At 36.6% G+C, this 26722-nt stretch overlaps 2 protein-coding genes and 2 pseudogenes across 2 annotated transcripts; 3 read left to right on the forward strand and 1 right to left on the reverse strand.

Moving 5' to 3' along the window:
• The first annotated feature begins 505 nt into the window (after nucleotides 1-505).
• On the forward strand, nucleotides 506-1471 carry LOC102859796 (annotated as a pseudogene).
• A 10210-nt stretch (nucleotides 1472-11681) lies between these two features.
• Nucleotides 11682-12617, forward strand: LOC102860201 (olfactory receptor 52E2-like). Its single transcript, XM_006885514.1, has one exon. The coding sequence runs from the start codon at nucleotides 11682-11684 to the stop codon at nucleotides 12615-12617; it is 936 nt and encodes a 311-aa protein (XP_006885576.1).
• Nucleotides 12618-15311: 2694 nt separating this feature from the next.
• On the forward strand, nucleotides 15312-15572 carry LOC102860612 (annotated as a pseudogene).
• A 5410-nt stretch (nucleotides 15573-20982) lies between these two features.
• LOC102852472 (olfactory receptor 52J3-like) lies at nucleotides 20983-21918 on the reverse strand. Its single transcript, XM_006885688.1, has one exon. The coding sequence runs from the start codon at nucleotides 21916-21918 to the stop codon at nucleotides 20983-20985; it is 936 nt and encodes a 311-aa protein (XP_006885750.1).
• Between the last annotated feature and the right edge of the window lie 4804 nt (nucleotides 21919-26722).

The raw sequence follows: 26722 nt of genomic DNA on the forward strand, positions 1-26722 counted from the left end.
ACTTGTAAAACCCTAAGGGGAAGTTTTATTCTTCAACATGAATCAGAATTTACTGGAGCTTAATAGGTAGATTTGTTTGTTTAGGACCTAGAAAGAACTAAAAATTATTTAAAACATGAAGAAAATTCTGATTTATAATGGTAACTAATATGGCAAGATATATTCTGTGTTTTTTTTTCTTTTTTTTTCTCTTTCTTTTTCTTTTCCGGGGCGCAAAGAATGGCAAGATATATTCTAAGACTGTTTTAAAGAAAAGTAAAGAAGCTACTAACAAATTTATAAGTATATTGTAAATTTCATATCATTTCCTTCAAAGTGTCACATCTAGCAATTGCTCTTTGCACATAAGTTTTAATAGAATTATCTACAGAAGAGAATGTACATGACTTTATTTTCTCTTTATATTTTCTTTACATCTCCAACAGTGCAGGATTATATCTGATACCTTGAAGACTAGATGAGCACACATTGCTGACATCTGTGAATTTATGTACTATCCTATGGAATGCTCCTTACCAATGACACCAAATTTCACCCTTCATCCTTCCTACTTCTGGGAATCCCAGGAATGGAAATGCTACACATCTGGATTGGTTTTCCATTCTGTGCTGTATATGTGATTGCACTCCTAGGGAACTTCACCATTCTGTTTGTGATTCAGACAGAAAGCAGCCTGCACCAGCCTATGTTCTACTTTCTGGCCATGTTGGCCTCCATTGACTTGGGTCTCTCCACAGCTACCATCCCTAAAATGCTTGGTATCTTCTGGTTCAACCTCAGAGAGATATTATTTGATGCCTGCCTCACACAGATGTTTTTCATTCATAACTTCACACTTATGGAATCAGCAGTCCTCTTGGCCATGGCTTATGACCGCTATGTGGCCATCTGCAATCCCCTGCGATATAGCACCATCCTCACTAACAAGGTGGTTTCTGGGATTGGCCTTGGAGTCCTAGTCAGGTCATTTATTTTTGCTTTTCCGTTTATATTTTTAATTATACGATTGCCTTTCTGTGGGAATTATATTATCCCCCACACCTATTGTGAACACATGGGGCTTGCTCGCCTGTCTTGTTCCAGCATCAAGGTCAATATTATCTATGGTTTATGTGCTATTTGTAACCTAGTGTTTGATATAATAGCTATTGCTATTTCTTATGTCCAGATACTTCGTGCTGTTTTTCGTCTCCCTTCCCGTGAAGCCAGGATCAAGTCTCTCAGCACATGCGGTTCACATGTTTTTGTAATTCTTGCCTTCTACACTCCAGCCCTCTTCTCTTTCATGACACATCGCTTTGGCCGCAATGTCCCCCGGTATATCCACATACTTCTGGCGAATTTGTATGTCATAGTGCCACCGATGCTCAATCCTGTTATCTATGGCGTTAGAACCAAGCAGATCTATGACCGAGTAAAGAAAATATTAATACAGAAATGAGTAATGAATCAGGAGCAGCACCTAATATGAATTTTATTTAATAAGTGATTTTATGAAACATAAACCAATCAGTGCTTACAATTAAGAGATATATTTAAGGGAGCTCTGCTGGCCTAGTGGCAAGACACGCACTGCAATCCCAGAGGTACGCAGTTCAAATCTATCAGATGCTCTGCTGGAGGAGGAGGGGACAATCTCCTCCTGTACCAGTCAGGTCTGATTTGATGGTACACTTAAAAGCAATAAAAAAAAAGAAATATATTTAATATGTATATAAAACTGTTTTCTTCAGTAAGTAGCTCTGATGAAGTAGTCCAAAGATGTCTTTGATAGTTTAGTTCCACCAATGATAATAATGGAGAAAGATGGACAATCTCTTTCCATAAACTTTACAGCCTCAGTAATTTTGTGGAGAGTCAAATATGAGTCCATTGCAATAAGGTTAGTGAGTAACTATGTTAATACACTAAATTTCCATCTGTATTTGCAACTACTTTTCTCATTACTTTTTCTGGGTTATCAATGCAATTATCAAAACTTTTATGATTTTATTTTATCATTTTATTCATTGCAGCATATACATTGTTCATAGACTGATCATTTATTTAATAAAATTTTTCTTTTATACTGGTTTACTTAAAAACTCATATACATTGTTTTTCACACTGGATCTTTCCCATTACCTTAACACCCCCCTCCACCCATCCAATTGTGTGACCCTATGATTACCCACACGCCCACACACGTCCGCCCATCCTCACCCCTCTGCTCCCAACCTCCCTCCTTAGATCCTCACACATGGTTTACTGGTGAACTTCTTCTACTATAATAGAGTGAACCTTCTTAAACTTCTTTATTCTCCCAATAATATTATGATTACTAATAAATGATTGTTTTAAGGTTGGAATACAGTTGTAGTAATATAATGGTGATTATGCAGTTTTTCGGACTTAGTAAAATTTAAAAAATATAAAACTAGTCTGCAGTCTTAACTTTTAAATGTTCATCTTTAGTTATTTTCATATGATTAATTTTATCTCTCCTTACAATCAACTCTTAATTTGCATTAAAAGCAGTATGATTCATTTTTTAAAAAAGAATGCTTTTAAAAAGACTAATCATGTACATTTAAGATATTTCTGTTTTTCTGGTTACTGTATTTTCATTTATTTGTGTTTACAGTGTGTTACTCCCACTTGACCTGTAAAAAATTGTTCAATAATGATCTTTCCACTTTGTGATTATTCATCTTTTATTACCTCTCTCTCTTTCTCATTGCTGTCAAGTCTGAATCAACTTATAGCTAAAATAATCCTCCAGCAGGTTTCTGAGGCCAAAATTTACTCAGGAGGAGACTGCCATTTTCTATCTCAGAGTCACTGATGGATTTAGAACCACTAGAGAATCTATGAGTGAGCCGCTCACCTTTTTAGGGACTCTTCCACAAGAGCTTCCCTTTGTTATTATCTACCCCCTTCGTTTTATTTTATCCATTTTTTTTTTTGCTATTGTGGTAGAGATTTCCGCATAGCATCTTGATGTCTGATATAACTTAGCTACTATTGCCTCTGTTGGGTGATTAAAGGATTTTAGATTTATTTTAGCCCATTTATTTCTTTCTGACATATAATAACAATCTCACTCATTAGTATGGAGTCAGTACCAACTCAAAGCTGTCACACTAGCAGGTTTTCAGAGGCTGTAAATCATGTAGGAGTAGATTGTCCATTTTTCTGCCACAGATCAGCTGATAAGTTCTAACCACTTGCCTTTGTGTTGGCATTGAAACGCCTTACCCACTAGGTCACCAGACTGGTACATTTTACATCTTAGAAAGTTTAATCTTAAATTATGTTATGATAATTGTTTTATACAGGTACTATTAATTTTAATGTTTGTTCATATTTACTATCTCATTGTTAATTTTTACTATCTGAATCTCAGCACTCCTCTCTATAACTTTTATTTGTGCCTGAAATAAAGTTCGATTTTAATGTTTGTACATATTTACTATCTCATTGTTAATTTTTACTATCTGAATCTCAGCACTCCTCTCTATAACTTTTATTTGTGCCTGAAATAAAGTTCGATACTTTTAGTATTCTTTTTCTGTAGATAAATTTTTTGCAAGATAGATTTTATTTTTTGCCTAAAAAATGGCATCATTTCATCATTATTTTAAAGTTGAGTTATTGTATTCTAAATTAGTTTGATTTTTAAATTTGCTTACCTTCTTTTAGCTCTTTGGAAATACAATTTGTTGTATTCTGGTTTCTACTTTTTGCTTCATATGCCAACTGTTGTAGTGTCAAAGGTAATAACACCTTTCCATTTTGTTTTTATTCATAGTATCTTCTTTGACATGGACTTACTTTTTTCTTTTCAAGTGTTTATTGATTATTGCCTTCCAGCATAGAATGTTTATCTTCTCCACTACCTTTGATTGATTTCTTCTGAGTTATAGGATTTTCACTGACTATTTTCACCAAAAGTAGTTCACCAAGTCTTTGTTTCCTAATCTGTCCTAACCTGACATTAAGGAAAGCATGACCATCATAAATTACTCTGAAGATACTTAAAACACTAGTGAAAAGCTGCCACCCTTATAATTGCTGTTTTTGCCATTAAGTTGGAATTGATCCATAGCTGACCCTTCAGGTTTTCAGAGACAATATATTGTCCATCTATCTCCCATGTATCATCTGGTGGATTCAAATCACGTGTCTTTGGAGCTTCAGCACAACTTCTTCTTACTAGGCCACTGGAGATCCTTGTTATTATTGTTTTCATATGTCATTGAGTTGATTGTGACTCATAATGACACTATTCACAACAGCTCAGGATCCTTCTTGATCTTGAGCCAACTTCATTGCCTCTGATACATCTTACTCCCATTACCCAGTCGCTGAATCAATATCCATTTCATCTAGGGTCTTCCTCTCCTGTGCTGTCCCTCCACCCTTCCAACCATGATTTACCTTTCTAAGGACTGGTCTCTCCTGGCAACATGCCCAAGCTTCAAAATTCTTGCCTCCAAAGACTAACCTGGTTTCACCCTCTCCAGGATGAATCTGTTTGTTCTCCTAGAAGGCTATGGACTATTCTACACTCTTCTCTAGAACTACAACTCAAAAGACATTGATTCTTCTTTAGTCATTGTCCAGCTCTCTGAGCATAGTGAAGACCATGGCCTGGGTCAGATGCACCTTAGTTTCCAGACTGACATCACTGCTTTCAGTACTCTAGAGAGGTCCTTGACAGCACACTTTCTCAATGCAATTCATCTTTTGATTTCCTACCTTCTGATATCAAGAGAGTTGATTGTAGAGCCAACAATCTCAATCTTTTCACCATCTATCATGATGCTGCCAATTGGCCCAATGGTGAGAATCTTTGTTTTCTTGAGGTTGAGCTTCAATCCACATTGAAGGCTGAGGCTGCAGTCCTTGACCTTCTACAGCAAATACCTCAGGTCCTTCTCAGTTTCAGTAAGAAAGTTGTGTCAAGTGCACAACACAGATTAATGATGAGTATCCCTCAGATGCTGATGCCATAGTCCTCTTCATAGAGTCCAGCTTCATGAATTATTTATTCAGCATTCAAACTGCATAACCTCCAGAATAGGTTTGACGAACTGAATATTAATGAATGAAGGCCAGGTGAGTTACAGAATTACATTAAATATATCATCCATGAAGACAGCAAATGGTCATTACAAAGATAGGGGACAGGGTAGAAAAAAAAGACTGAAATGGGTGTCTGAAGAGAATCTGAAAATGGCACTAAAATGTTGAAAATAAAAAGAAAGGAAAGAATTGAAAAGTAAAAGTGATGAACAGAAGATTTCAAAGAGCAAATGAGAAGACAAAGTAAATGAATGAATGTGCAAAGCACTGACACTGCCAGACAAAAAGGACAATTTTTCATTTCCCAAGGTGAGAGAACTGAAGAACAAATTAAAGCCTTGAGTGATAATATTGAAGGATTCTATGGGCCAAATCCTGAATGATCCAGGAAGCATCAAAAGAAAGAAGAAGGAATACACTAAATCACTGTAACAAAAGAAAAAAAAAACACAAAAGCAAAACAAAACAAAAAACCTAACAATTTAAAAAAAAATTTGCAGGCACAGAACGATTTCAGAAAATAGTATATGATCAAGAACCAGTGTTCATAAAAGAAATTCAAGCTTCGTTGATGTCATTATTTTTGAGGCTCTAGTGTTCTTCTAGTTGAAGCTTTTTAGCACAAAATAATTCCTCACAAATCTATGGAATGCCAATTGACACATTTCAAAAAACAGATGCAGCCCTGGATGTGCTCACCAAACTACGCCAGAAAATTTGGAGGATAGCTACCTGACTAATCAATTGGAATATATACATATTATTTCCCCTTCATACAAAAATAGGTGATTGAGCAGAATGTGGAAATTAAAAACAATATCATTAATATCACATGCGAGTAAAATTTTGCTGAAGATTATTTTTAAATGGCTAGAACAGTACATCAACAGAGAACTACCTGAAATTCAGGTTGGATTTCAAGAAGCCTTAGGATGAGGGTTATCACTGTTGATGTCGGATGGTTCTCATCTGAAAGCAAAGAATAGCAGAAAGATATCTATTGGTGTTGATTTGACTATGCTTTGACACTGTGGATCATAATTTATTACGACTAAAATTGAGAAGAATGGGAATCCCAGAGCACTTAATTGTGCTCATGCAAAACTTACATGTAGATCAAGAAGCTATTGTGCAAACAGATCAAAGAAACATTGCTTTAAAGTCAAGAAAGATGCCTGTCAGGGCTATTTATCCTTCCTTCATACCTATTCATTCTATATGTAAAATATATGTAAATTCAGGAAGATAGAGTTTTTGGAGAATAATATTTCATAAGTATTGAAAGAATACTCATGAAAAACCTGTGTTATACAGATGGCACAACCTTACTTGATGCAAATGTGGACAACTTGAAAACTCTTACTCGAGGATCGTCGACTACAGCCTTTAATATAGGATGTATCTTAACAACAAGAAAACAAAAATCCTCACCTCTGGGCCAATAGACAGCATCATTGTAAATGGAAGAGATGGAATTGATAACACAATCAACATCTTTGGCACCAGCAATCACGAAATAGAATTCTTACATTAGGAAATCTGCTTCAGGCACTTTTCTAAAGCGCTTAAGAGCTATGATGGCAGATTCAAGACTAAGGGGCACCTGATATATATCATAATCTTTTCAATTACCTGCTGTATGCCTGACAATTGGACAATAAATAATGATGACAAGAAGAAGAAATCCCTTTGAGGTAGGGTTGAAGAAGAATGCTGAATATCCCATAGAATTCCAGAAGAACGGTGTTTCTTGGATGAAAGGATAGAGAAACTTTTTCTCACATACTTTGGGTGTGTTAGGATGGGCCAGTCCTTGAAATAGGATATAATGCTTAGACAGGTAGAGGGTCAGCAAAATAGGGGAAGACCTTCACCTAAATGGACTGACACAGTAACTGTAATGGTGGGCTCAAGTATGTTAGAGATAGAATGGTACAGGAGGGGGTAGGGTTCAGATTCATTGAAAAGAAGTGTTAGGAACTTGAGGGCACTTAGCAACAAGGACATATTTAAACTCATTTGACTGTGTGAATCACTTTTAAAATTCAAAAATTATGGAAAATATTGTAGATGAGTTTTCTAGAACACCTAATTATGCTCACAGATAACCTGTACTTATAGACTAAGATTGCATTGAATTATTTTCTGCTTCATTGTTACCTTAAATATTCTTTGCTAACATTATTTTTATCATTATTTTCTTTGTATTGCAGCCCAAAATGGTTGTTTTTATATAACTAGTTTATCTGTTTCCTTGGCTTTGCAAACTATACATCAGCATCATTTTCATTTATTTTAATGACTAGATGGGTATTTAATTATTTTGCAACTTTCTAAAATATGAACACTAGAATCTAGAATGACATTTCTATTTTAAAAGGAAGCTTCCATACATGTATTATGATAGGACTTAAGATTTTTAAAATTCTAGAATAATCAGAAATGTATCTTCCCATAAAAACAGCTAATACTGTGATTTCAAAACTGCAAATATTTGAGTAGGTAAACTTCAGAATAATGGATCAAAGGACATTGAATATCATTTACATAAAAATAAAACTGTAGATTCTTTCAAGTACGATAATGAAGAAAGAATTTAATGCTAGAGTAAGTATTGTTGTTTTTGTTAGGTGCTGTTGAGTCAAGTACAACTTACAATAACTCTATGAAAAACAGATCTGAATGCTGTCCTGACTTTGCCAACCTCATCATTTCTGACATACTTTAGCCCATTGCAGGAGTCACTGTGTCATTTCATCTGGTGGAGGACCTTCCTCTCTTTCGCTAATCCTCTACCTTTCCAAGCATGAAATCTCTCTCCAAGGAATAGCCCCTCCCAGCAACAACATCAAAGTATCTGGGACAAACCATTGTCATCTTTCCCTCCAAAGAGAAAATCTTTTGGAAGTCCACGAAATATTCAGTACTCTTCTCCAAAAACTCAACTCAGAAGAATGCATTCTTCTGCTGTTATCCTTGTTTATTGTCCAGTTCTAAGATGCACAGGAAAGTATTGAAAAGACCATGGCCTGAATCAGTGCCCCTTAGTTTTCAAACTGACATTGTTGCTCTTCTGTAATTTGGTAAAATCCCTAATATACTGCAGACTTTCCTACTGCAATACCTCTCCTGTAGATTCTAATAGCCGTTTCAGTTCCTTCTTAGCTTTCTTATAGTTCTCAATGACTGTATTTAGCCCTTGAGAATCAGTATCTCCAAGCAAAAGAACCCAAGTTTGTACTAAAATTACTGATGTGAGTCTTGCTTAGTGTTCGTGAGAGAGGCTAATTCAGCTTGTATCTATTGTGTCAGATCCTATGCATTTTTCAGTATACAGTGAGAAGAGATTATCATAAGTCAGCTATCGACTGATGGTTTCTGCCTCTGATTCAGGACCAGATTAGAAACTAGAATCCTCTGATACTGTGTGCTTTCCAAAACCAACTCTAGGGAATTTTCTCTTGAAAACTCTTCCCAATAAGGAGCAATGCCCTCATAAATACCAAGGAAGAGGAGACAGAAGAGAGATAGGACTCCACCTTTTTGTTTAATCAGGTGAGTCTTCCTTGTTTCCCAGTTTGCTGACTGGGGCACATTTAAATCACCATGAGAAGAAGGGAAAGAGGAAGGAATGAAGAGAAGAGAAGATGCAGATAAAAAGGACAAGCATTAGGGAAAAAAGACTAAAAAAAAACCAAACCTTAAGGAATAAATAGAAATACAATTAGAAAAGACCCTAATATAAGTAAAAGTGTTTGGATTTCAGCCTGAATGAATTGATTGTGTATTTTAGAAAAATCATTCTGCCATATATTAGAAGAATGGTGAGTAACAATACTTGGGAATACAAGTGAAGTTCATTGAAGAGGTGCTCTGTTTTTAAAACTAACAACTCTAAGATTGTATCTTTATATATAGTATATTTATTATATTTTACAGATAAGGATATCTAAGAAAACAGATATTAATTTAATTGTTTAAGATCACACAGACATATTTATTACATATTTACACATATACAGTATGTATTTACTTTCTTTTGACCACTGAGCAAATAGAGAAAATGGATTTAATTAGAATTATTTTGACTAAAGAATTTTTGCTCTGACACACTAGGAAATACTGTCCTGTAATCAACCATAGAACAGAAAATAGTTTAAAACAATTCCTTTAGGTTGATGAGAGATGTACTGATTTTATTGATATATTCAGAGGTGGAATGAATGTTTTTATTTGATTGAAGGAATAAAAAGGAAAAAGATGCTCAGATGTCTGAATTATACAACTCAATAAACCTAAATATTTATTCTGATAGACAACAGCAAGACTAAGCCTAAATTTTTAATTGAAACATGATGAAGAGTTCAATAATTAAATTTTGTGTTTAAGCATTGTGCTATTTTTGTGAGAAGTTATAAAATCACAAGTGTTTCTGTGTTACAAGAAATGTTACTTCTTATGATTATATCTTAATTTTATTGCTTTCGATGAAATGTCATGAGATATATATACAATTCCTTGTTGAATAGAAACAATATCTGTAAAATTTCCATCATTCCTATAAATACTCCATAAATACCAACTCTTCAAATGACCAATGTATTTCATTAAAGAGTTCAGAGCTCCTTTATTTTCCTAAAAAGCTATGTGGATATTTAGGGAACTCTGAATTCTAGCATTACACATTGAGATTATTGATTTGTTGCTGTTGGTTGAGTTCAATAAGCCTGACTTATGGCAATACCAGTGCAATGAAACGTTGTTATTGTTGTTGTTGTTGTTTTGTGTGCCATCGACCCTATTTGCAACAGCTCTGAACCCTGCCCTATCCTGAACCAGTCTATTTCTGACACACCAATCCCTATTGCCCCGGTCATTGTATAACAATATGGAACGCTTCACAAATTTGCATGTCATCCTTGCTAAGGGCCCATGTTCAAGTCCACTGTTTAAACCATTATGTATTTGAACATCTAAGCTAGTGAGTTCAACTTTTAGAAAATTACTAGAAAATATGCTTTTAGAATATATTAGCATGTCTTTTTTTTCCTAGTCAGGAAACTACTGAAACCTGAGTACCATGAGTTAATTGTTGATATTTAAATTATTAGTAGCACAACTTTCACGTCATGTTGTGCACCATAGAGTCGGAACTGACCCGTAGTTGACACTCCAGCAGGTTTTCAGAGGCAGTTAATCTCATGCGAAGAGATTACCCATCCTACTCCCATTGAGCAGCTGGTGAATTGGAACCACGTGTCTTCAGGATTGCAGTGCAATTTCCTGTAACTAGGCCACTAGAGCTTCATATCATATATCATATCATATCATATCATATCTCATCACACATAGTAGCAGAATCATACCAGAGGCATGTTGAGCATGTAGCAGTACACATGTCACCACAGTACAAAAAAAATAATAGAGAGATGGGTGGTGGTCTTTTTTTAATGATTAAATATTTAAAAAATTAGTTATAATTATGTTTTAGACATTATTTTAATATGTTGATATACATTTTAACTGTATACAGTTATTAACTATTTATTGTACATTTTGTTGAGTTGCCTGTGACTTATAGCCACACTATGTAAAATAGCGTGGCGCCGGGCTCACTGACTCCACCACACCTAATCCCATTATTCCAGTTACACTATCAATCAATCTCATGCAGGATCTTCCTCTCCTATGCCTCCTCCACCCTTCCAAGCCTGATATCCTTCTTTAAGTACTGGTCCCTTCTGGCCACATGCCCAAAGTGTGTGAGACTGAGCTTCAAAATCCTTGCCTCCAAGGCTAATCTTGACTTTATCCTTTCCAAGACAGACCTATTTGTTCTCCTAGCAGTCCATGGTTTGTTCAATACTCTTCTCTAGCACTACAACTCAAAGGCCATTGATTCTTCTTTTGTCATCTTTAGTCATTGTCCAGCTTTCTGATCCATAGCAAGTAATTGCAAAGACTGCACATACTGCATACTAATTCTTGTGTATTCTTATTAATCAGAACTAACAGTCACATGTATACTTAGAAAGAGCACTGGTAGCACAGTAAATTACATAAAGGGTTTCTAAGTGAAAGGTAGAGTCAACCAGTAGCTTCACAAGAAAGAGATGCAAAGTATTCTCCCATTAAGCTTTACCACGTCAAAAACCCAATAGAAGGTTGCCATGTGTCAGAAGCAATTATATGGCGGCGGATTGTATTTGGTTTTGTGTATATAAGGACTAGAAGATCTCTATGTTAAAAATTTAAAGAGGATTTTTTTTAGTGATGATAAATAGCAAAGGGTAGAAAAAGTAGTAACTAAGGAAATGAGTGTTTAGAAAAAAATGTCTTCCTATAATCACAAGAAGAAATGTGTTAAGTAACAAAAAGAGGATGGCAACATATTTGAAAACAGTAGAGTCTTATCTTGAGATGCTACTTCTAACTAGAGTTCAGTTCATAATAAATTTAAGTTGATAGAATTGTTTGCAAAAGAGGATGTATAAAATATTATGATGTTCTTATGATATCTCTTCATATTTCTATTTCTGCAGTCTATCTGATTCCCTGCAGACTGAGTGAGCACATTATTCTAAAAATTGCATACGTATGTATTGCCATATAGAATGTTCTCCACCAATGACACAGAATTCCACCCCACATCTTTCCAACTGCTGGGGATCCCAGGAATGGAAATGCTACACATCTGGATTGGCTTTCTATTCTGTGCTGTATATGTGATTGCACTCCTAGGGAACTTCACCATTCTGTTTGTGATTCAGACAGAAAGCAGCCTGCACCAGCCTATGTTCTACTTTCTGGCCATGTTGGCCTCCATTGACTTGGGTCTCTCCACAGCTACCATCCCTAAAATGCTTGGTATCTTCTGGTTCAACCTCAGAGAGATATTATTTGATTCCTGCCTCACACAGATGTTTTTCATTCACAACTTCACACTTATGGAATCAGCAGTCCTCTTGGCAATGGCTTATGACCGCTATGTGGCCATCTGCAATCCCCTGCGATATAGCACCATTCTCACTAACAAGGTGGTTTCTGGGATTGGCCTTGGAGTCCTAGTCAGGTCATTTATTTTTGTGTTTCCATTTCTATTTCTTATTATACGATTGCCTTTTTGTAAGAATCATGTTATCCCTCACACCTACTGTGAATATATGAGTATTGTTCATTTATCTTGTTCCAATATCAAAGTCAATGTTATTTATGGTTTATGTGCCATTTTTAATCTAGTCTTTGACATTGTAGCCATTGGTATTTCTTATGTCCAGATACTCAGTGCTGTTTTCCGTCTCCCTTCCCGTGAAGCTAAGCTCAAGGCTCTCAGTACATGCGGCTCACATGTATTTGTAATTCTTGCCTTCTATACACCAGCTCTCTTATCTTTCATGCTATATTGCTTGGGTCGCCAAGTCCCACGCTATATTCACATACTTTTAGCCAATTTTTATGTTGTTGTGCCGCCCATGCTTAACCCTTTTATATACGGAGTTAGAGTCAAAAAGATCTATTGCCGTGTGAGGAAAATATTATTGCAGAAATAAGAAAAAAGTGAAGTGGAGCACCTAATATAGAAACAATTCAGTAGGTAGTTTTAGGAAGCTTCAGGAAAGAAATGCTTTCCTAGAAGATATATATTTTTTTACTGAAGAAAAATTTATGATTGGTCTGTAATTTTTTTCCAGTGAATCAAATTTCTAAATGTTTTTGCAGCCACTTTTCTTATTATTTCTACTGGTTCTCCTTTCATAGTCTCAATTATATTTTTTTGCCATTTTATTCTTTGCAATGCACTTTTATAGCCGCCTGGCAGAGTTGGAGAAGTTGACACTAACCCAATAGTATGTTACATTATGTAAGAGAAGGATATTATTCAGCTAATATGATACATAAGTTATTAATATCAAATAAATCCTAGCTCATTTGTTAAATAATGCCCAATAGCTTACACAATGACATTTCAGCCTAATTTCTAGCTTGAGGTTGCAAATAAATTTCCTAAAGATTTTAAGGGACAAATCTGAAAAATCATAGTTTTATATTGAATCCTCTGCAATGCTTTTTTGTGTTTTGGAATGAACTAATTTTAATGTGCACATTGTAGCTGGGATAACTGTTATACCTTTAAGATTTTTCCTCTTTCAACATCATTTAAGTAATCTTTTAGTGCCTATTTTCTTGAAATGTAAGGCAGTTATAATACAATTATGATTTTACAACTTTGTGATGTTATTGAGAATTACAGATTCATTAATGATATTGACTTATAAACATCTAATTTTTTATTTTACATTTTTAATTAATTTTGTCTCCTCCTACAATAAGTATTATATTTCTATTTAGAACAATTTAATGATTTTAGTCTTTTAAATAGGCTATTTCAGATAATATACTCTATGGGTGTTTGTGGTGCTAACTTTTGGTCTTCTGTTTTATGAATAAGGTTATATTTACATTTATTTATTTTCTGTTATTCACTGTTACCTGTGCACCATTATAGTAAAAATTATTTTCTGCTCTGACATTTTTCTTATTGGTGCTGCTAGATTTGATTTGCTTTGATTTGATATATAATTCAATATTTGTCATAACAATAACATAATTTGTCAAAGTCTAATATCAATTAGAGTTCTGGTAGCCTAGTGATAAGAGGGTCTGATGCCAGCCCAAAAGTATGTGGTTTGAATCCACAAACTACTCGATGGAAGAAAGATAACCAATCTCCTCTCATGTAATTTACTGCCTCTGAAAACCTGTTAGAAGGTCAACTGTAGGTCAGTTCTAACTCAATAGTACATAACAACAACCACCACCAATTTCTGATAATTAAATGATCTAAGAACAATTTTAATCCATTTGTCTGCTTTCTAAAATTTTATAGTGATTTGTATTTTACTTCTTACTTATGTAATGGTTACTGTTGTATACACTCAATATTCAATTATATGTCACACAAAATTACTACCTCATTGTTACTCATTCTTTCCTGGATCTCTAAATTTCCAAGTTCAACACTTTTACTAATGCTTGACAAATAAACTTTGGTAGAAAGAAACCTGACTTTTTCATGATTTTATACCACATCATATACCCTTGTTTTATCTTGTTCCAACAACAGCTTCTTGGTCTACGTACAAGCTCTTATCACTGAATGAGTATTCTTTATATTTTAATTGTAATTTGTTATGATGAACACAGTCAAATGTCTTTTCTCAGTAAAATACAGATCAATACCTTTCTTCTATTCTCTGCTTTCAGCCAAGGTCCATCTGATATCAGCTGTGATACTCCTTGTTATACATCTTCTTCAGAATCTGGCTTGAGATTCTTACAGTTTCTGTCAATGTACTGTTGCAACTGTTTTTAATGCTCTTCAGGGAGGAAAAAATAACTTACTTGTAATATCAACTGTTCATTGATCTTTGTTGTTAGGTGCCATCAAGTTGAATACTACTCATAATAACCCTAAGAACAGCCGACCTGAACTCTACCCTATCCTGTGCCATCCTCATCATCTCTGACACACTAGACCCCACTGCGAAAGTCACACTGTCAATCCATCTTGCTGAGAACTTCTCCTTTGCAGACAGCTACACCTTTCCAAGCATGATTTTTTTTTTCCACCCAAGGCATCAATAGTAAATATGACTAGTAATTTAAAATATACATCAATCTCTGGAAACTAAGATGAGGCAGGTGATGTTCCTTGGAAAGGGACATCATGCTTGCAAAGACATAGGGTCAGTGAAAGAGAGGAAGATCCCCAGTGAGACAAATTGATCTACTGATGCACAAAACTGTAAGATCATTCTCAAGTGTTCTTAGTTTCCTACTTACACCATTGGTGTCTGTTTTCTGTGCACGTTGAGTTGAAGTTCCCTTCTAACTTCATTTTCTCACTCACCTGAAGATCTTACTATCACTACCTTGTAGTTGTAACAAATGACAGGAACTACATATATATATATATTTAAATCTAGTGATCACTGAATGACTTATTATCCAAGAAATTCCTATGGAAGAATTCACTTTTGGTCGGTTGTCTGTTTTGCAGAGTCATGGTTCGAATTGATGCTATTTGGAAAATTCTATCAATTCCAATCTTTCTTCTTACTACCAGGCAGAGATTCTGGTTAAGATTCCCTTTGATTCATTGACCAATATAAAAACTATCTTCAGTGGCCAGGTCCGCTCTGGGCTGCGGTCCCCCAGGCTGCCGCCCACTCTGGGCTGCAGCAATGGATCTCAGCGCTGATTATCTCCGGGAGAAGCTGCAGCAGGACCTGGAAGCGGAGCACGTGGAGGTGGAGGACACAACTCTGAACCGTTGCGCGTCCAGCTTCCGAGTCCTGATGGTGTCCCCCAAGTTCGAGGGGAAGCCGATGCTCCAGAGACACCGGCTGGTGAACTCATGACTAGCAGAAGAGCTCCCGCACATCCATGCCTTTGAACAGAAGACTCTGACCCCGGAGCAGTGGAACCGTGAGCGGCAGGAATGAGGGACTCACAGCTGGACAACCACTGAACCGTGAATCAGGAAAACAATCAAACAAAAAAACCTATCCTCAGCAAAAATGGGACCTAGAGAGTTCTGTCTGATATTCTTTTCTAATTCTTTACTCCTGTCCATCTCTACCCAATGACAAAACAATAATCTCCTTGCAGTCACTGCATGTCAGTTTTAAAACAGCAGCAAGATGAATTCGTCCAGTATGCAACAATGGGCTTAAGCACTGCAGCAGCTGTGAGGATGACACAGCATAGGGCAGTATGTTGTTCTGTTGTACACAATGTCACTATGAGTTAGAGCTGGCTCTGATATAAATAACAGCTATGGATGAATAAAATTGTACAGTTAGAATTATTTTTTAAATAACAGCTTTATTAACAATTCATATACAATTAAATCTATCCTCCTATTGTGTATAATGCAGATGTTTAATATTCACATCGTTGTGCAGCCATAACCACATATTTCCAGAACACACTCATCAATCAAAAAGAAGAAAGATCTTTTGACCATCACTGACAATTCCCCATCTCTGCAGATTATAGTAGCCAGTAGTCTATGTCCACTTCTACGGATTTGTGTATGGGGACTAATTAATATAAATAAAATAGAGTATGCATCTGAATTATATATTTTGCTTTGAGGTCCACTTGTATTATGGCATGTATACCTTTACAATCTAATGCAGAAAAGATTATCTGGGAGACCAAGCTCTATGAGGAGGAATGTGGCATCTAGATTGAAGGAAGACTCATCAACAATCTGTGTTATGCAGATGACACAACCCTGCTTGCTGAAACTGAGGAGGACCTGAAGCACTTGCTTCAGAAGGTCAAGGACTACAGTCTTCAATATAGATTCAAGCTCAGCATAAAAAAGATTCTCACCACTGAGCCAATTGGCAGCATAATGATAGGTGGAGAAGAAATTGCTAACACCTTTAGTTTGTTTGGCTCCACAATCAAAACTCTTAGCATTAGCAGCCAGGAAATGAAAAGATGAATTGCACTTGGAAATCTGCTGTCAGAGACCTCTCCAAAGCACTGAAGAGCAACAATAATGTCAGTCTGAAAACTAAGATGTGCCTGATCCCGGCCATAGTCTTCGAAATTACTTGTCTGGCATCATAAAGCTGGACCATGAATAAAAATGATAGAAGGAGAACTGATGCCTATGAGCTGTGGTGTTGAAGAAGACTACTTAATATACCATGGACTTCTAGAAGAACAAACAGATTCATCTTAGAGAGGGTGAGACCAGGCTGCTCCTTGGAGGCAATGATTCTAAAGTTTTGTCTAACATACTTTGGATATGTTGTAAAAAGGGACCAGTCTTTGGAGAGGGAAGTCATGCTTGGGAGGGTGGAGGAACAGCACAAGAGAGGAAAACGCTCGATGAGACGAATGGATTCAGTGACTGAGATAATGGGGCTAGGTGTGTCGAGACAGTAAGATTGGCACAGGATAGAGCATGATTTAGGGCTGTTGTACATAGGGTCACTCTGAGTCTCAGGCGACTCGATAGCTCATAACAACAACTACATGTATCAATAATACCTTCCTTTTATAACCAAATAGTATTTTATTGTATAGTTAAAATACTTTTATATATTTATCTACTTATCAGTTGTCTTTTCACATTGGAACTGTTATTAAAAATGCTGCTTTAAATATTTGTATAATTTGTATGTGTACATAAGTTTAAATTATCTTCACATACAAAAAAAATACACACACGTACACAAAGGGAGCTCTGGTGGCCTAGTAGAAAAGAAAGATGCACTGTCAACTCAGAGGCACACAGTTTGAGTCCATCAGCTGTTCTGCAAAGAAGGCTGGACAGTCTCCTCTGATGTGATTTATTTCCTCTAAACACCATCTGCAGAGCCAGCTATGGGTTGATTATGACTCAGCAGTATCTGACAACTGTGTGTGTGTATATATATGTGTGTGTGTGTGTGTATACACACACACACTTAATACACATACACACAATACACACACACACACACACACACACACATATATAAATATTCAATTAGATGAGCATCTAGATTTAACACTGAGTAACTTCCAAAAGCTATGCAACCACACCAACAATGAATCAATAAGGGTTCCAGTTAACCGCATTGTAGCCATAACTTGCAATTGTCTGTCTTTTCAATTTTAGTCATCTTTCCCCACTTTTGGCAAATCTATTCCAACTCAAAGTAACCCTACAGCAGAGCATACCACTATTCCATACTATCTCCAAGGGTATAAATCTTTATGGGGAAAACAGAATTATTTCTCATTCATAATAGCTCATAGGTTCAAACACCAATTTTCCAGTCAGCAAGTGTTTTAATTGCTGTACTGACAGAGTCCTTTTTAACCATCCTAGTAAGCATGAAGTACATATTATTACGGTTTCGCGTCATAATTCTCAGAGCAAGGGAACTCTGCATGGTTCAAAATCAGGAAAGGTGTATGCCAAGAGAAGTGTATCTTCATATCATTTCAATCTATATGTGGAACAGATCATCTGGAAGGCTGGACTCTATGAGGAAGAATGTGATATCAGAATTGGAGGAAGACTCATCATATGTTATGTAGATGACATAACCTTGCTTGCAGACCTAAGGCATTTGCTGCAGAAGGTCAAAAGTAGTCTTAAATGTGGATTGAAGCTAAACATCAAGAAAACATTCCCACCACTGGGACAAGTGGCAGCATCATGATAGATGATAAAGAGACTGTGATTGTTAACAGCTATCATTTGCTTGGTTCCATAATCAACACTCTTGGTACCAGCATCCAGGATAAAAAGATTAATTGCGTTGGGAAAGTCTTTTGTCGGGGACCTCAGCAGAGTACTGAAGAGCAACAAAGTCAGTCTTGAGACTAAGGTGTGCCTGATACAGGCCATGGTTTTCACAATTACTTGATGTGCATCAGAGAGCTGGACAATTACTGAAGATGACAGAAGAATTGACGACTTTGAGTTCTGTGGCTGGAGAGAGTATTGCATATACCATGAACTGCTAAGAGAACTAGTAGGTTCATCCTGGAGAGGGTGAAACCAGGCTGTTCCTTGGAGGCAAGGATTTTGAAGCTTCACCTGACATATTTTGGGCATGTTGCAAAGAGGTTCCAGTCCTTGGAGAGGGACACCATGCTTGGGAGTGTGGAGGGTGAGAGCAGGAGAGGAAGATTCTGAATGAGATGAATTGACTCAGTGACTGGGGTAATTGGGGTAGGTGTGTCAGAGACGATGAGTTTGGCTCAAGATAGAGCAGGATTCAAACCATGTGCACATGCAGTTCCGTGACATATAACAATAACAACAACAAACATATATGAATATGAAGACTAGTATATAAAGTGCCAGAAAAAAAAATAATAAACCTGTCTAGCAAGAAATAAAGCCAGAAAATTCCTTAAAGTGGTCACTAAGACTCCATCTTATTTAAGTACATTGTCAAGAAAGAAGCTTCAACTATGGTTAAGCTAATAGAAAAATAAGAATAATCCTTTATGATAGCTATAAAATGAAATATGGTTAATAACTGCAAAAATCATAGAACTGGGTAATGTTTATTCTGTTACCTGTTAAGTAACCATTAGTGTAGATTTTATGGCAACTAACAACAGTAATTATAAATCTTACCAGTGTTATATAACAACGCACAATATATTTTTTTCCACATACCAATAAAAAATGGTCTAATAAAAGTATTGTGATCAGATATAAAACTATAACTTTAATTTTTGATTTTCAAAAAACATATCTGTACCCATGATAAAAAGTATAGAGACAGGGTTGAGGCAATGTAAGATGTCTATGTCAGATTTAATGTTAGATACACTTATTAAAACATGTATTTGAAATAAAGGAAAAAAATATTAACTCTGAATAGTAATAACAAAGTTAATGTTATATTTTTACTTTAGGTAATTTTAAAATTTAAGAATCTGAAATAGGCAAAATGATTACTATTTTAAGTAGTGTAAAGCAATATGATAAAATTATCTTAAGAAAAACCCTTCCTTGGGCCTTTGGAAATTCCAGTATTAAATACATTTTAAGTTCTTCAGCTTGTGAAAAGTAGATATTCACAACTTGGTCTGACAGCTTCTACATTAAAATCCATGGAGCTATTGAAGACATCATGATTTTGGACTGAGAGACCTTAGAGCTGAAGATAGAGTATGTGGGGATAAAATACGAATTGAAGAAATATACTGAACGAGTGAATAAGTTAAAGCAGCACACATTATATAAATACATCACATAGATGATTATACTCAATTCTATTGCAGCAAGATCCTGCTACGTTTAAGTTATAGGCTTGAATACAGAGTGGTAATCATATAATAGAGTTCTTACTTGTTTTCTTTGAGCTATTATTTGGCTAAATCTTCAGCGTCTGGCAGATATTTTTATACACTCTGTAAGTTTAACAGTAAATTTTTTTGTTTGTTTTATTTCAAATATCTGAACTTAGTATTTTTATGAGTATAACTGAATATAACCTTCACAGATTAAATTATTATTATGGTTCATTGATTTTTCATCCCCAATGAAGCATCACAGACATGTTGAATGAGAAATTAAATGAGTGCATGTGAAACACAGGGTTGAAATACCCAATGCCATATATCTGTAATTATGCAGCATAAAAGACCTTCTATATTAACTTCTTTCTCGATAAAAGAAGTAACCTTATGCTATTAAATGGTTCCTGAGTGTCACACATGGTTTTTTCTTGTCTTCTGAGTGAAATGTTAGCAGTGCAAACTCATCCAGTGGCACTGCAGAAGGAAGACCTGATACAGTTCTGTTTTGTACGCACTGGGATGGTCAAAAGCTGGAATGAATTTGACAGTTATCATTTTCTTAAGAACTCTAAGTGAAGTCATGCATATAGAAGCTACTTTTTTCCATAATAGTCAGTTAGCCTTTTAACTTGAAATACAATGACTTTTCTTCAAGTCTCCGAATCCCTTAATCATCAATCAGGAATAAATTATATATGCCATCAATTTGCAGCAGTAAGGTTAAGATTAAGAGCCACATTTTTAACAGCAACAGTCCTTGCTACATCAAAATTCTTTGTAAGGCGGTTGTTGTTAGGTGCCGTTGAGTTGAGTAAAATGAATAGTGACCGTATGAGCAAAAAATCTGAACCCTGTTCTAGCCTGTGCCATCCTTACACTTCTTGGCATTAAGAACCAATTGTAGCAGTCACCGTGTCAATACACCTGGTAGAGGGTCTTCCTCTTCTTCACTGACCCACAAACCTTCTCAGCATCATGTCCTTCTCAAAGAATAGCACCTCCTAGCAACATGCTCAAAGTATGTATGTGAGGCAAAGCATCTCTCAATAATGAATAATGATGAGTCAGGTGGTAGGAGTACTATATTTTAGTGAAAACATGGAATACACGCTCACGTATCTGTTTAGTCCTCACTCCATAAATTATGGGGTTAAGTGAAGGTGGGATAACCAAATAGAGGTTGGCAATAAGTATGTGAATATAGCGTGGTATCTTGTGTCCAAATCGGTGAGTAAGAAAAGAGAAGACTGAGGGGATGTAGAAAACACAGATGACTCCAACATGAGAGCCACAGGTACTTAGAGCTTTTATTCGAGCATCCTGGGATGGGAGACGGAATACAGCACGGAGAATATAGACATAGGAAATGCCAATAAGGACTAAGTTCAAGACAAAGAGTGAAACTACAAAGAGCCCATAGATACCATTGACACGGATGTTTCCACATGATAATTTTGCAATTCCCATGTGCTCACAGTAAGAATGGGCTATTGCATGATCTTGGCAAAAGGGCAAGCGGTAAATAAGATAAATCAGGGGAAGTGTAAACAGCACTGGACGAATGACAATGCACATACTGATCCCCAACAGTACACGAGCTGTCAAGATGGTTGTGTAATGTAGTGGAGCACAGATGGCCACATAACGATCAAAGGCCATGGCCAGTAAAACTTCTGCTTCCATACCAGTGAAAGCATGTATCAAAAACATCTGAAGCACGCAAGATCCAAAGTTAATCTCATGAGCATCAAACCAGAAGATGCCAAGCATGCGAGGTACAGATGTAGTAGAAAGAGCTAAATCAATTGTCGAAAGAATAGCTAGAAAGTAGAACATGGGCTCCCGAAGGGTCTTCTCTGTCTTGATTACTAGGAGAATTGTGACATTGCCTAAAAATGCCACAAGGTAGACAGAACAGAATGGCAGTGAGATCCAGGAATGGATCCCTTCTAGACCTGGAATTCCCAGGAGGAAAAACGTGGCTGGGTGAAAAATGCTATTGTTGAGGGGTATCATCCTGTCATTGGTCCACAAAGATCAAGTTGCTCATCCTGTAGGGGTAAGAGTGAGAGAAAAGAAAGAGAAAGAGGAGGAGAAGAATAGTAGTAGAGGAGGATAGGAGGAAGAGAGCAAAAGATGAAGGGAAGAGATGGTATATCAACTTCCAGCTTACTATTTTAGTATAGACTAAAACGTTTCATTTCTACATGACTGGATCTTTACTGAAGCTCTACTTACCCTTTCCCTGTTATTTTTGTGTGCTGTCCTGTTGAAACTGATTCCTAGCTGACCCTCCAGCAAGTTTTCAGAGAAGATTGTCAGTCTTTGGTAAAAAGGTAATAGAAGAACCTTTTCTTACCCCTAGTCCACCAGAGTCAGATCATGTACTAATTCAGAGTATCCACTGAATCACTCTCTAGTTTTACTGTCAAACAAGAAAGGCTCACAGAAAATTTAAAGTATATTTCTAGCATCCAAAGTTTGCCACTTACGTTGGAAGCACTAAGAGTCATTTGGGGAGCTCTGGCAGTCTAGTAGTAGGGAGCTGGGCTGCCAACCCAAAGACATGCGGTTTCAAGCCACCAATTGCTCCACAAGCACAAGATGGGCAATCTCCTCCCATCCCAGTGACTTACTGCCTTGGAACATGCCCTGGAGGGTCAGCTATAAGTCTGTCCTGACTGGAAGATACTTAAGAACAACAACAATAAGATTTACTTACAAATGGAAATCTACACTTCGGTGAGTGATATTGGAAACATCAAAACTATGCATTTAAAAAAAAAAACACAAACAACATATGCATTGAGGCTAAGTTAATACCCTGCAGAAGAAATAAAATATGTCTATAAGTAATCTACTATGTAAATAAACCACATTAAGACTCATAGTCACTTCTACAATCACAAAATGCATAATTTCTCACAATGACTCCTCTTCATTATTGATTGTCATAGAGACAAACGTGTATAAACTCTGACCCAAGCTTAGGATGCTCTCTAAGTCACAGAAACAGACTGTGTGAGAGAGACAAAAATGTTCTCCCAACTCTTTGTGAGACGGTAAGAAGTCACTGTTTTTTACTTACAAGCTGAAGAGCTACCAGTTGGGGGGGCAAGGAGAGTAAGATTGAGTAAAGTCATCTGCATACTTTTGCTCACTTATATAGCACATCTGGTACTCCAGGAGAATATTTAAATGATGCTCTGGCTGTAGAGTCAACATGAAAGGAAAAGTATGTGTTTGGGACAATCCTGAAGGCCTTGGATAATACGTAGACTAGGAAAAACCTTTTTCATAACTCTCTGGGAAAACTACAACTCAATAGAAAAAAAACCAACCCACAAACAAAACCTTCTTCAGTAGTCTGAAAGGAATGACAAAGATACTTAAGTAACACCTCCAAAATGATAGTGAAAGAACTGAGTCACTCAAGATAAAGATGAAGAGACTTACTCTTGAATATCTTTTCCTTGAGTTGAGGTTAAATATTAGCACCCATCAACTTTAAAATTCAAAAGAAAGGCTTTTTGATCCCAATAAAAAGTTTTCCAATGTTAAATAAAAAAAGGGTAGTTCTCTACTGGCCTCCTTCCTTTCTGTTGTAATAAAAGTTCATTTCATTCAAGACAAAGCTTAAAAAGATACCTGGTAACTTCCACAGGCTTTCTTACACGTATTTATGCATTATTAACATTTAAGCATAATCTTAGCAATCTTAAAAATAGAATTCTTTTCCTGCTTGGTTCATCTTGGCTATGTTTATTTCATATATCTTTATCTCATGTCTCTCTTCATTGACTGTAATACATACTCACTAAAATTCAGCAATGAATTTGCCTATTCTTTCACACACACAAATTAAATTTACAGAAAACAACAAGTAGCAGAGCACCAAGTCTTCTTTCTGAGCAACGCTTAGAAGATAAGTTTATATTAGACTTCTAGCCCCTGAGGGAAAATTCTAATAATAATTTACATTCTAATTCCAATGTTGGTCAAATCACTGGGATTGAGTCCACAGAGATTTCTGACAAACTTCTAGTTTCTGCTCAGAGAGTAGAAAATCAAGCCAAATATAGGTACATAAAAGCCAATGAGATTCAAACACACAATTTTTACAATTTATACTTGACATGAAATGGGAACAAATATCATTCTCTTCCAGTCAGTTGGCCAGGTGGCTTGCTTGCTTCCCGATTTCTTGGCACAACTGAGTGAGCACAACCAGAGCAGCCTGGGGCCTTGTTTTTTGCCAATTCTTTCAAAGCAGCTTGAACTTTCTCCATCATCACCACAGGCTCTTGCTCATATGATGTTTCATTAAATTCTTCTGTTAGCCAATTCCTTCTGGTACAGTGACTCTTTATACTCCTTCTATCTTCTTTTAATGCTTCTTAGATCATTTAACATTCTGCCCAAAGCATCCTTAAGTATTGCCACTCTTGACTTGAATTTGTTTTTCAATTCATTCAGCTTAAGAAATGTCGAGTGAGTTTGGCACTTTTGATTTTCTGACTCCAGCTCTTTACACATTTCATTATAATACCTTGCTTTGTCATCCCAAGCTGCTCTTTGAAATTTTCCGTCCAGCTCTTTTGTTTCTTGATTTCTTCATCCAACAGAGTGCTGAAAATATCAAATAGTATCATTAATATCACATGCAAGCAAGATTCTGCTGAAAATTATAAAAAAAACGACTGGAGCAATACTTCAACAGAGAACTGCCAGATGTGCAGGCTGGGTTTAGAAGAGATATTATAGCTAATGTTAGATAGATCTTGGCAGAAAGCAGAGAGTATCAAAATCTCTGGTACACCAGTATCTGTGTTCCATTGACTGACTATACAAAGGCTTTTGACTGTGTGGATCTCACAAACTGTGGCTGACTTTGAGAAGAATGGGAATCCCAGAATATTTGATTGTGCTTATGCAAAACCTATACTTGAAACCAAGAGGCAGTCATCAGAACAGAGGAAGGAGACACTGTGTGGTCCAAAATTGGGAAGGGTGTCCTCCAGGGATGTATTCTGTCTCCATACCTCTTCAATCTGTATGCAGACTAGATCATCTGGGACACTGGGTTGTACAAGGGGGAATGTGGCATAAGGATTGGAGGAAGATTCACCGATAACCTGCGTTATGCAGAGGACATGACCCTGCTTGCTGAAACTGAGGAGGACCTGAAGAGCTCACTGCAGAAGGTCAAATACTGCAGCCTTCAATAAGGATTGAAGCTCAAAATCAAGAAAACAAAGATTCTCACCAATGGCCAACTGGCAGCATCATTATGGTTAATGAAAAGATTGAGATTGTTAACAGTTTTAGTTTACTTGGTTCCACAATCAACACTCTTGGAACCAGCGGCCATGAAATCAAGAGATGAATTGGGAAAGTCAGCTGGCAAAGACCTCTCCAGAGTACAGAAGAGCAACAACGTCAAGTTGGAGACTAAGGTGCACCTAATACAGGCCATAGTCTTCATAATTGCGTCAGAGAGCTGGACAGTTACTAGGGCTGATAGAGAATTGATGCCTTTGAGCTTTGGTGCTGGAGAAAAGTGTTGAATTTACCATGGACTGCTAGGAGAACAAACAGTTTCATCCTAGAGAGGGTGAAACTGGGCTGCTCCTTAGAGGCAAGGATTCTGAAGCTTCATTTGACATACTTTGGGCATGTTGCAAGGAAGGGCCAGTCATTGGATAGGGATATCATGTTTGGGAGGGTGAAGGGATGACACAGGAGAGGAAGACCCTCAATGAGATGGATCTATTCAGTGATTGGGGTAATGAGAATAGGTGTGTCAGAGACAGTGAGGTTGGCACAGATAGAGCAAGATTTAGGGCTCTTGTACATAGGGTTGCTATGAGTCGGAAGCAAATTGACAGCACATAACAACTAACAACAATACACTTGACATATGAAAACAAATATGTCACTCATTTCTACTGACTTCTGATCTTCTACATGAAGATAACAAGCCCAAACTAGTTGCCATTGAGTAGATCCAATGTATGGCAGTTCCTTGTGGTTCATACTAAAACTGTGTACTTCACGCTTTTAAAAAATAAAAACCAAATAGGTCTGTCTTGGAGAAGGTGAAACCAAGTTTCTCTGTGGAAACTAGGATTTTGAAGATCTGTCTCAGATACTCTGGGAACATGGCCAAGAGGGATCGGTCCTTGGAGAAGTACAACATGCTCAGAGTTGTGGAGAGACAGCACGGGAGAAGAAGACCTAGATGAGATGGATTGATACAGTAGCAAGGGCAATAAGGGTTGATGTGTCAAAATCAGTAAGACTGGCTCAGGACATGGCAGGCTTCAAGGTCGCTTTGGGTCGCAGGTGACTTGATTGCACATAACAATAATAACAACAACAGCAACAATACTTTGAGGAGGAAACTTTTTCTCAATCTTAGTGCCTTCCAACATGAGAAGCTCAATTTCCCAAAATGATATCAGAGATTTAGATTGAAAAATCAAAACTTACTCAATATTTTCACTGGCCTTTTAACATGTGTATATTTATGTCTTTCTTCCCATCTATCATGCTCAGAAAACTTTTCTTAAAACTATCTACCATAGGTGACCCCATTAGTCTTTTAAACACCAGTGGATTAGATTCTAGTATTACAGTAACATGAAATCACCACAATACAAAAAAACAGATGAGTGGTCATGATGCTTTAACAAATACACAAGCAGTATGTTTAGGCAACTTTACTGAACACTGACAAAGATGAAAGTTAAAAATCTCCTTCTCAATAGGATGCATAGGAGAGATGATATATACAGATATAGATATAGATGATATAGAT

The sequence above is a fragment of the Elephantulus edwardii genome, unplaced genomic scaffold (genome assembly GCF_000299155.1).
Source record: "Elephantulus edwardii isolate Elephantulus edwardi_28Jun2011 unplaced genomic scaffold, EleEdw1.0 scaffold00044, whole genome shotgun sequence".
NCBI classification, from domain to species: domain Eukaryota; kingdom Metazoa; phylum Chordata; class Mammalia; order Macroscelidea; family Macroscelididae; genus Elephantulus; species Elephantulus edwardii.

What these genes read in the sequence shown, in the direction of transcription:
- LOC102852472 (XM_006885688.1), bottom strand. Translation starts at nt 21,918, where the DNA reads ATGATACCCCTCAACAATAGCATTTTTCACCCAGCCACGTTTTTCCTC.
- LOC102860201 (XM_006885514.1), top strand. Translation starts at nt 11,682, where the DNA reads ATGTTCTCCACCAATGACACAGAATTCCACCCCACATCTTTCCAACTG.